Below are 12,647 nucleotides of genomic sequence, written 5' to 3'. Positions count from 1 at the left end.
TGAGAGATGGTTCTCCTGACACCATGTAGTCAGGGTGCTCACCTCTTCTCTATAGGCCGACTCATCATTGTCGGTGATCAGGCCTATCACCGTTGTGTCGTCAGCGAATTTGACAATGACGATGGAGCTGTGTGTGGCTGCACAGTCATGTGTGTACAGGGAGTACAGTAGTGGGCTGAGGACACAGCCCTGAGGAGCACCAGTGTTGAGGGTCAGTGGGGAGGAAGTCTTGCTGCCCATTCTTACCACCTGACTTCTGCCTGTCAGGAAGTCCAGAATCCAGCTGCACAGAGATCCGTTTAGTCCCAGAGTCTGGATCTTCGCCACAAGTGTGGCAGGCACTATGGTGTTAAATGCTGAGCTGTAGTCCACAAACAGCATCCTCACATAGGTGTTCTTATTTTCCAGGTGGGAGAGAGCAGTATGAAGGGTAAAAGCAATAGCATCATCTGTGGAACGGTTGCTACGATATGCAAATTGTAGCGGATCAAGTGAGGCAGCACAGAGCAGATGTAAAATCTGATGAGTCTCTCAAAGGACTTACAGACGTTCGGTGTGTGAGCAACTGGCCTCCAGTCATTTAGGCATGTGATTTTATTTATCTTTGGTATGGGTACAATGGTGGATTTTTTGAAGCACGATGGGACCACAGACAGACAAAGGGATAGGTTGAAAATGTCTGTGAAGACACCGGCTAGTTGGGACACGCATGCTCGGAGCACACGGCCTGGGATGCCATCAGGACCCGCAACCTTGCGGATGTTTACCCGTCGAAAGGATCGGGTTACATCTGCGACAGAGACGGAGAGTGCACTCACATCTTTTGCAGAAGCCCCGGGAGCGCTCTCTGTGTGGGCGGGGTTGTGAGCCTTGAAACGAGCATAAAAGTTATTTAGCTCATCCGGTAGAGAGGCGGCAATGTTCACAGTCGCTGGTTTGTTCCCTTTAAAGCCTGTGATGTTGTTGATGCCCTGCCACATGCTTCTTGCGTTGTTGGTGTTGAATTGTTCTGAGGTAGACGCGGATTGTTTTTGTCGACACAACATCTTCTACACACTTCCTGATGAAACACCTGACAGAATCTGAGTGAGCCTCTATGTCGTCATCAGACACTGCCTGGAACATGTCCCAGTCCACGTGATCAAAACAGTCCTGTAGTATAGCATCTGATTGGTCCGACCAGCATTGGATTGTCCTGAGGGCGGGTGCTTCCAGTTTCAATTTCTGCCTATAAGCAGGCAGGAGCAGAATGGACGAGTGATCTGATTTGTCGAAAGGTGGACGGGGGAGGGATTTGTAGGCATCCCGGAAGGAAGAGTATCAGTGGTGTGTTGTAAATATTTTTGGAGCTATTGTTCTGAAGTTGGGTTTGTTAAAGTCCCAAGTAACAATAAACGCTGCATCTGGGTACGCAGTTTCCTGCTCGCCTATATTCCCATACAGTTCCTTGAGTGCCTGTTCTGTGTTAGTATTAATCAACAAAAGAAAATTACATGCATCAAACAAATGGTGACTTTTCAGGGTTTGCCCTTCAAATAATATACCATGAAAGAAAAGAAAAAAAAATGTAGTGATCACAACAAACCAAAACCCCACAAAAAATATTTAAGTCTCTCATTGGCGTGCTACATTGGAGCTCTTGTGAATGTGTGTACATTTTATAGTACTCACGAAATCCAATGGAACAGCGAAACTCAAGAACGAAGCACTCACGTGAAAAACACGATTATACGATCAGTTAATACGATTTTCCCTGGTGTCCATCCAAAAACAAAGTGTGCGAATCATCCAACCGACGATGTAAACTAGGCAAAATTGCATCATAAGCCACCACGCGGCCTCGGTCTCGCCTGAAGAATCGCACAGCCTTTAATTTCTCCATTGCTCACTCACTGTATATTACTATTGGTTTCGACTCTCAATAAACTTTATGATAGCTTATCTTCTGTAACTTTGCAAACTGTATACATCACGTAAAGCTCAAGTAGTCCTGAGATTAAAAGAACTGCATCATCTTTGGTCCTTCATGTGAATGCACGTGAGCTGAGTGTAGTCATTCTCACACTTACGCTCTCTACATAGAGTTCATTCACGATTATTTTACTTATCAGTCTACTTTTATTTTACTTTTACAGTGCTATTTTCACCTGGACCGTGCGATTTGCAAACGTTTGTCTGGAAAAAACTCAGTTTTATCTTAGTTATATCTCTTCTGTTTGAAAGTAACAAGTTTGAACTCTTTAGTGTAAAAGACAATAAAAAACTAAATGATTATTAGACCATAATTTAGAAGGGCTCTACACGTGGATATTGGAGAGTTATTAAAATGAGTGATTATTAGACATGACAAGTAAGTTGTGGAGACAGTTGTGGAGTTAATTTAAGGCTAAAGAGACAGAATCCCGGATAGTGAGAACAGTGGTGATGCCCCACAAAATGATTAAAGCACGAAGAACCGGATCCTAGATGAAAACATAAAGAGTATTAATACAGACAATACAGAAGTGTCAGAACATGATGGAACTATGGAAAAAGTAGATAAAGAAGACAACAAAAACAGTACTGGTCTAACAGACACGGCTAATCTAAAACATTACCACTCGAAAAGAGACCCCCAAAGTATTTACAAGATTACCTGACATACTCCAAAGATGATGTAACCAATGTGAGTGTTGATTATTGCTACAGGGCAGTGTGTGGAGTCCCCCAAACCTACTGTATAGAGAGGCCAACATTTGCTCCGACAGCAAATCTCTCCTCGGTACGGGCATTAATGCAGATAGCTGCTCAGAACAACTTCTTTGTTCATCAGACGGATGTAAAAACAGCATATCTTCATGCTCCAATAGAGGGAGACATGCAGTATACTTAGAACAACCAGAGGGTTTTGAAGAGACATCTAACACAGGAGACCAGTGAGTATGCAAGTTGAAGAAATCTCTGTATGGTCTAAAACAGTCTGGAAGAAACTGGTACAAACCTTTAAATGATCATTTGGAACAAAACAACTTTGAGAGAAATCAGTCTGATTACTGTGTGTATGGAAAGCAGATTGAAAATGAGACAATCATAGTGATCATATGGGTAGATGATTTAATAATCGCAGCAAGCAGTGAGGATCAGCTGAACAGTTTTAAAGAAATAATGAAGTCCAAATTTAACATGAAAGATCTAGGGAAAATATCTTGTTTTTTGGGATTCAGTTTGAACAAAAAGATGGAGAGATTAAAATGAATCAGAAAATGTACAATCTCAAAATGATTGAAATGTTTGGAATGTCAAACTGTAAACCAAAAGCTACCCCAAGTGAGTTATAAGTGAAGTGTAATAGGAATGAGGAAGAAAACAACAACAAGATTGAGAACCCCAAAGAATACCGTGAACTTGTTGGAAGCTTGATTTTTGCAATGACCTGTACCAGACCAGACATTAGCTGGATAGTCAGTAAACTGTCACAAACCCTTGCAAAGCCTAAAACACATGACTTAGTAGCTGCTATGTCCTGAGATACCTGAAAGGTACGGTTGACTATGAGCTGTGTTTCAAGAAAACAGACAAGACTTTAAGTCTAAGAGCATTCAGTGATTCAGACTGGGCATCTTCTGTAGAAGGTAGGTGTAGCATTTCAGGATACGGTTTCAGCCTGACAGAACAAGGACCTGCTATTTCATGGAAGTCCAAGAAACAGGCGACACTGTCAACCTGCGATGCTGAATACATTGGTCTAGCAAACACTACTCAGGAAAGCATGTACCTAACTCAACTGCTAAATGGCATGGACAGTAGTGTTTACACTTGCACCACGATGTATGGTGATAATCAGGGGGCCATTGCACTGAGTAGAAATCCAGTGAATAGATCTAGATCTAAGCACATTGATGTAAAATGATGTAAAGTGATGACATCACAGACCATTACCTCATAATGTACACACTACCTATAGAACAGACTAACTATGTCTCACCACGTTATCGACTCGGTAGAGCCATTATTCCGACCACCAAAGACAGATTCACAAATAACCTGCCTGATCTGTCTGGACTTCTTACTGTGCCCTCAAACACAAACGACCTAGACGTAATGACTAACAGCATAGGCGCTATATTCACTAGCACATTAGACACTGTTGCCCCAGTCAGATTACAGAAGGTTAGAGATAAAACACTCGCACCATGGTATAATAGTCATACTCACACCCTCAAGAGGGAGACCCGTAACCTCGAACGGAAATGGAGAAAAACTAAATTAGAGGTTTTTAGAATTGCGTATATGGACAGTATGTCCAGCTACAGACAGGCTCTAAAACCTGCTAGGGCTGAGCACCTGAGCAAACTCATAGAAAATAACCAGAACAATCCCAGGTTTTTATTTAGCACAGTGGCTAGTTTAACAAAAAATCAGAAATCTGAACACACTATTCCATCACATTTCAGTAGTGAGGACTTTATGAGATTCTTCACTGATAAAATCGAAAGTATCAGGAATACAGTAGGTGACGCTCAACATATGAGAGCAACCAGTGACACAATCTCACCTAAGGCTTTACACAGCTTTACAAGTACAGGACAGGAAGAGTTAGATAAACTTATTACTACAGTTAAATCAATACAGACCTATCTCACACCTTCCGTTTATGTCTAAAATACTTGAAAAGGTTGTGTCTGTTCAACTGAGCTCCTTCTTACAGGAGAGCAATATCCTTGAAGAGTTTCAGTCAGGTTTCAGGCCCCATCATAGCACAGAAACTGCACTTGTTAAAGTTACAAACGACTTGTTCTTAGCTTCGGACCAAGACTGTATGTCACTATTAGTTCTACTTGACCTTAGTGCTGCATTCGACACTATAGACCACAACATTCTTCTAGATCGCTTACAAAATTACACAGGTATTCATGGTCAGGCTTTAAGCTGGTTTAGATCCTACCTGTCCGAGCGATACCATTTTGTAGAATTAAATGGTGAATCCTCCAGTTTACTACCAGTTAATTATGGGGTCCCTCACGGATCAGTTCTAGGACCTCTGCTTTTCTCTATATACATGCTTCCATTAGGGAACATTATTAGAAGACATGGGATTAGTTTCCATTGTTATGCTGATGACACACAGTTATATATCTCATCAAAACCAGATGAAATAGCCACAGTGTCCAAATTAACTCAGTGCCTTAGAGAGATAAAAGACTGGATGAGCTGCAACTTACTATTGTTAAACTCCGATAAGACAGAAATACTACTCATAGGTCCAAAATCCAGTGCACAGAAACTCTCACAACTTAACTCCCATTTAGAGGGATGTACTGTTACTAGTAGCTCGACAGTGAAAGACCTCGGAGTTATATTAGACAGTAACTTGTCTTTTAAAAATCATATCGCCCATACTACCAAAACAGCCTTCTTCCACCTTAGAAACATTGCCAAGCTGAGAAACATCCTGTCGGTATCTGATGCAGAGAAGCTAGTTCATGCCTTCATGCATGACGCCTTCATCTAGACTGGACTATTGTAATGCATTACTAGGTGGTTGTCCTGCATCTTTAATAAATAGGTTACAGTTAGTCCAAAATGCAGCTGCCAGAGTTCTCCTTAGGACAAGAAAGTATGACCATATAACCCCAATTTTATCATCTCTACACTGGCTACCTGTTAAGTTTAGAATTGACTACAAACTGCTGCTACTTATGTACAAGGCTCTTAATGGTTTAGCTCCCATGTACAGTATCTAACTAGTCTTCTAACACGTTACAATCCTTCATGCTCTCTGAGATCACAAAACTCAGGACTTCTGGTAGTTCCCAGAATATCTAAGTCTACTAAAGGTGGTAGAGCGTTTTCTTATTTAGCTCCCAAACTTTGGAATAGTCTTCCTGATAGTGTTCGGGGCGCAGACACACTTTCCCAGTATAAACGTAGATTAAAAACTCATCTCTTTAGTCAGGCGTACACATAATACATCCCATAATATCATGCACCAGTACATCAGACCAGCACATTTTTATGAACAGCAGATATGTTAATCCCTTTCCACTGCTTCTCTCTTTGTACCTATCCCGAGGCATCCAGACACTGTACCAGCTCCCAACGTCCTCTGTGGGACGAAGCCTTTGGACGTCCACTGAGCCGAGGCCGACTCTAAGAATCCTGTGACATCTCCAGTTAGACTCTGTGGTACTGAGGAGATCAGAAGTCCTTGATCCTTACACCAATACAACATTTAACTGACTGTATATTACAATCACACCCCCAGTGTCACCCATATGAGGATGGGTTCCCCCTTGAGTCCGGTTCCTCTCAAGGTTTCTTCCTTTACCAATTTAATTAAGGGAGTTTTTCCTTGCCACTGCTGCCTGAGTCACCTCAGACTTGCTCATAGGGGAATAAATACATACACACTATATACAACTAATAATAATCTAGAATTTTTATTCTGTTAATTCTTAATTCTTTTATTATTCGTTAATTCCTTTATCATTAATTATGTTTACCTTCTGCTCTATGTTTATGTTCTGTAAAGCTGCTTTGAGACAATGTCTACTGTAAAAAGCGCTATACAAATAAACTTGAATTGAATTAAAATATCACTTTATCCGTGATGCTGTAAGTGAGGGAAGAATAAATATTGTGTACTGTCCAACAGAAGACATGGTGGCAGACATTTTGACAAAATCTGTATCAAAAGTTACAATTCTGAAGTTCAAAAGTTTTCTGTTTGGGAATTAAATATTTGTGATGACATTGTACATTGCTTAAGATGATGAGAACAAGTGGGGATGTTGAGATATATGTTCTCACTAATCATATAATTTATACTACAGTATTTTCCGCACTATAAGGCGCACCGTATTATAAGGCGCACCGTATTATAAGGCGCATGCTAAAACATAATCCATCAAAGTCCTCATCTAGTGTGTTTTCTTAACTTGGCGCAGTACATTTTCTTGCTTCCTCCACTTCCGAACCATAGATACATTGATGTTGAATTCTTTCAGCTCCTCTATTCCCATTTACAACCGTGTAACTGATGGTGGTTTATATTGTGCCTCGTAAGCATCTGATTTTTATTGGTGGATGGCAATCCAACTTAAGGTGCATTTATCACCACCTACTGGACTGGAGTGTGAAGCACAAAATAGTTAGGAAGAAACTAATGTTGTTTTGCAACATACCGGTATTATACCTACCGGAGGCGTGGCGGAGGTAAGCATACGTACTATACGTATTACGTAATGTCCTCTGATTGGTTTATCGCTGCCAGCGTACGTAGTGTATGTATTACCTCACTGTGTCAGCAGGAAATGGTCGGACTGTCAATCAAGCGGAGCGCTTACCAAAGTCACACAACAACATTTTTACAGATTTTTGGAACTCTGTGCATGATTTTTGAGAAAATTTAAGGCTTTTAGGTGCACCTTATAGTGTGGACAATACTGTATATTATGTTGCTTATTATTTTATTTTATTTTAGATTATAATACTGACTGTCGTATGCCGAACGTTTGCTAGATTTCATTGTGTGCATGTGTAAACAAAAGGAACTTTTATTTTGAAAGAAGTTTAGTGAATATAAAAACTTTATACTAAGAAAGTGTTGCTGCTCCCTCATGTACTAATGTTATGCCAGTGCGTTGAGATGAAAACAAACAAATAAATAATACTGAGAAGATATCAGAATTATTCGTTAATGGACAGATGACAACAACATATTGCACATATACATGGCAGACAGAAATTAAACATTAACAGTGTTGAATGACAGACACACACTGAATGAAGGGGAAACATTAGAATAACAGACATTTGTATATTTGTCTTTTTAAGTGAAATTGGATCAATCAATCAATCAATCAATCAATCAATCAAGCAGTTTATTCTGGTGCACTATCTCTAAAAGACCACTAGATGGAGATGTCAGATCAGTAATGCTGTAGACTGCTGCTGACTGTCACTACGTCATGTCAAAGCTCATGAAAAATGTAAAACACAATAAAATACATGTTTACAAGGAGAAATGCAAAACCACACTGCTTTTGTTTGATGCATTAAAATGTATAATAGTTGATTAGTTTATCAGCATTAGATGATTAATAAGGATTCAGAACATAGACTCAGTTCTGCTGTGCAAAAGACATGAGAGACGTCTAACTTCTATGTGGTCAAGGCCATACTGCTAATTTTGCATTTCCTGTTTTAACTGTGAGGGTGTGAATGTGATCTATAGAGTGTGTTCATTATGATGAGACACACTGCAGCAGTCGGTCAGTGTGTGTTTAGCTCTAATTCTCTCTTTGGATTAATGTGTTGGTCCTCAGGAAGAATGCAGGTGTGTTTTCTTCTCCTCCTCCTTATACAGCTTCATGTCACTGAAGGGGAGTCTGCTGATCTCTCTCTCTCTCTCTCTCTCTCTCCCTCACATACACACACACACACACACACACACACACATACACACACACACACACATATTCCTGTTTAATACTATGTCAGGAAATGCTGTATTTGATATTTCATCTTTTAAACCATAAAGTTATTCACTAATGTTACTTTTTATATGAAAATATAAAGTTCTCCCTGAACAACTGAAATTATTTGAGTTTGGAGTTTTTGCTTTTGCTGCCAAACTGAATTAACTAGAAAAATAAACACTTATGATTAAAATGTTCATTATTGGACGTTAATCAAACCTGCTTAACACTTATTAAGTAAGAACTTTCTGCCAGGTATTTATTAATCCCCGTCTATGTCCTGGGTTCATGTAGAACACTGAGTCTCCTTCATCATGATGGCTGTTCTGGTTGTTCCTTCCTCGTCCCCCTACACCTTCCTCTCGCTCTCTCATTGGCGTTTACTCATCGAGGTTCTTAAAGCGTCGTACATGTGGTTACATCACAAGATTTTGTACCAATCATGTCAAAGATACATTAAACACAGGGTTGTGTGTAAACTCTTCACAGAATGTGTGGATGACATCACTAAACTCCTTACTCATGTGGTGTGTTCACATTGTCACTTCCTGGTTTTTGTGTCATGTCACTAAAATAGAAGTGGGTTTTGCTGTTCAGAGTAAAATACATGCAGAGTTTCAGTGTCTCAGAGGAACATGTTCATGTGAACATTGTGTAGTTTGTGTTCTGTGGATTAACACTTGACCATGTGTGTGACAGATGATGAGAGACCTTTACATTCAAACTGACACTCAATAATCTCTTCATTTGGATAATTATTTTTTTCTGCTGTTATTTTCTGTCACAAGCATCTAAACCAGGGGTCGGCAACACGCGGCTCCGGAGCCGCAAGTGGCTCATTCATCCCTCTGCTGCGGCTCCCTGTAGATTTGGAAAATAAATATTTAATTAAAATTTTTTATTTTTGTTATTTATTTATTTATTTATTTTTGGTCGCTCAAAATATGCGTCATAACTGCCGACTTGCGAAATCCGACACACAGAAATGGCGCATTTTTGGTTTGCTGCAGCCGGCAAGTTAAATTTTTTATGTAATGCAGAGCGTTCAAGTGTCACACATTGAGAGTGACAGTCACGCATTTGGGTCTTTTCTCACGCTCTCCCGCATCACATCATATTCTCACGCAGAAAAACTTTTTGACTATTTATCATATATTTAATAAGCCGCAGCACCCAAAATGTATCAGTCCGCACCGCTGTCTCTGTGGAACCGGGCAGAAATCAAGCGCGTCTCAGTTCTTAGTCGAGCCTGACACTTATCAGCCAATCAAAAAAGAGGCTACACAATAGCCAATCAGAAAATAGCACTACCTGGGAAAGATTTAACCCAACATCCAATGAAAAAAAGCGAGGGGTTGGAGATGTCATGCTTGCCTGTCTTCAAAACTTGAGAGCCCTGGTCATGAATACGAAGGACTCAATTATATATTAAACATTTTATTTGAAAGTAACCTTCAACCCAGCGTCTTTTTACTTAAGGTCAGTTCAAACTGTTCAAAATATTTTTGTTTGCCTGCAGAAATAAAATTGCGTTTAATCGGTAGCAGTTAATTTATTTCATAAATGCAACACACTACAGTTTTTTCTATACTTTCCATAGAGGTAAAAAACGATATATGCAGTGTTATCTTCATTTTAGATGTCAAAAGGGTTTTGTGGCTCCCTGTGGTATTTTTTCTGTGGGAAACGGGTCCAAATGGCTCTTTGAGTGTTTAAGGTTGCAGACCCCTGATCTAAACATTCTTGCCTGAGTCTGTAGAAATGTCATATGAGGAAACCACATGTCTGTAGCTGTGTGCTGTGAGCTTATAATACTGTGACATGATTTGTCTGTAGTTTATTAGAGTTATTAAAATGATTGATTATTAGACACAAGTAAGTTGTGGACATTAGTGAGTTGTGGAGTTACAGGATGTCTGTAGTTCTGTATAATTGTTACAGATGGTGAACTGCTCATTAACACATTATTAACTGGTGTGTTCATACAGGCTGCAGTCTGAAAGGAAATGGAGGGACAGAAGAGATCACTGCATACACAGGAGACTCAGTACTGCTGCCCTGCTCCTGCACTGAGCTCCACAGCAAACCTGAGAAATTCACATGGAAGAAAAAAATAGATGGAAATAACTGGACACAGATATCTCCTGAGAGTGATGAGTACAAAGAGAGATTTCAGCTGGTTAATGATCACTCTTCAGGAAATCTCTCTCTGCTCATATCACACCTGACTGTACAGGATGGAGGAGATTACAGGTGTGATGTTAAAGGGAATGAAATCAGAGATGTCGGTCTCACTGTTAAAGGTATAGGAGTCATTTTTATTCACAATGTTATTTCAGTGATAATCTCATGACAGATTAATCTGATGTTGTAACATTAATACAATATGTTGATGTTTGTTCATTCTCCAGGTTGCAGACTGAATCAACAGACAGTGAATGTGACTGGAATCGTGGGACAGTCTGTCCTTCTGCCCTGCTCCTGCTCTGAACTACAAGCCAAACCACACACTTTCACATGGAGCTTTTATAAAGGATCTGATGTCATAAAGATCTTCCCAAAGGAGCAGACAAATCTCTACACAGACAGAGTTCAGGTCTTTAATGATCATCCTCCAGGAAATCTCTCTCTACTCATATCACACCTGACTGTAGAGGATGGAGGATGGTACAGCTGTGAGATCAACAACAAAATCAGTACAGACATCAAACTCACAGTAAAAGGTAAAACATCCTTCTGTATATAAACCATATGTGAAGTCGAATACAGTGTTTATCTATGGCAATGAAATATTTTAATAAATATGTGAACTTCTACTTTATAATAAATGATGTGGAGAACATTCATCAAATCTTGGTGACAATAACTGATAAATAAAATGTAATAATTAGACACATTTCTGTTCTGTGTTCTGTCCTTCGTCTGTGTTTGTGTTTATGATTACAGATTATCTGAGTTTGTGTTCTGACCTGCTTTCACTTCTCACTACGATTCCTGGATTGTCTTTAATAAAGAACACACTGAGTTTCCACACTTGTGTCCTGCCTTCACTCACCACACATCACACTCTTTATTTATAACTTATTAAACCTTTCTCTCCTTACAGGGGCACCAACAAGACCTTCATCATCCACACCAGTGATCACAACAACTTCACCTCATTCCAGACCAGGTACCACACACCACTGATACACACTGCAATGAAAAGTCTTAGTTTAAGTGTTATTATGTTAGTCAACACACTACATTAACTTCTGTTTATTTAAGATGAGCTCATGATGTTCTCCTGTTCTTCTAACATCTCCAGGAGCAGAATCATCTCACAAATCTTCTTTATTTAAATAGAAAGCTAATATGCATTAACAAATTACTCAGATGGTTATTAAAAGTAATAAATTTTAAAATTGGCCTCAGATTTTGTAGAGTCCACCAGAGTTCTCCCTGTGAAGGAGCTGTTACTATAGAAACGATAACATATTAGAATCAGCATGTTAATATAAACTGTCAGAGCAAGATAATGATTCAACATTGTGAACCAATCAGAATGAAGAATTTAAACCCCTGTGTCCTTTTCACTTCTCATCTGTTCCACATAGGGACAAACTCAGTTCCTCTCAGCACCACCATCATCATCTGTACTGCTGTTGGGGTTCTGCTGCTGCTGCTTATACTCGGAGGGGTCATCTACTGGAAACACAGAGGTATACACACACACACACACACACACACACACACACACACACACTCACTCAAACACAGATTTCTGCTTTTCACTCCGTTTCATTCTGTAGTACAGAGACGACGACAGATCGATGATGGACAAGCAGGACAGCAGAAGAAGCAGGTTGGAGAAAACACCATTTACCGTGTGTGTGTGTGTGTGTGTCATTAGTTATTTTCTAATACATCTTAATTCCTACAGAATGATTCTGATGTTTTGTACACCACCATGGATCCAAAAACTGAACACAACAAAGAAGAAGAACAGGTGTGTATAATTCTTAATGTGTGTATTTTATATGTACATGTTTATATGTTTTATTTTTTTGTGTGCGTGTGTGTGTGTGTGTAATAACATGATTGCTGCTCTATTCCTGCAGGATGGCCTGCTGTACTCAACTGTAGTCCACAGTAACACTGTGAGAGCAGCACACACTCCAGTGGCATCAGAAGAAGTTACAGTATACG

General features: G+C 39.7%; 1 protein-coding gene across 1 annotated transcript in view; it reads left to right on the top strand.

Annotated features, from left to right (window-relative positions):
* The window catches only part of LOC113649525 (obscurin-like), a 293,303-nt gene that overhangs the window by 173,737 nt on the left and 106,919 nt on the right, over positions 1 to 12,647 (top strand). Inside the window, exon 16 of the mRNA XM_047818190.1 lies at positions 11,566 to 11,631. Coding sequence (XP_047674146.1) covers positions 11,566 to 11,631 — 66 coding nt within the window. The remainder of the gene's footprint in view (positions 1 to 11,565; positions 11,632 to 12,647) is intronic.

This window comes from Tachysurus fulvidraco, chromosome 9 (assembly GCF_022655615.1).
Source record: "Tachysurus fulvidraco isolate hzauxx_2018 chromosome 9, HZAU_PFXX_2.0, whole genome shotgun sequence".
NCBI classification, from domain to species: domain Eukaryota; kingdom Metazoa; phylum Chordata; class Actinopteri; order Siluriformes; family Bagridae; genus Tachysurus; species Tachysurus fulvidraco.
Note: the sequence above shows the minus strand (reverse complement) of the source record. Positions and strands in the feature narration are given on the sequence as shown.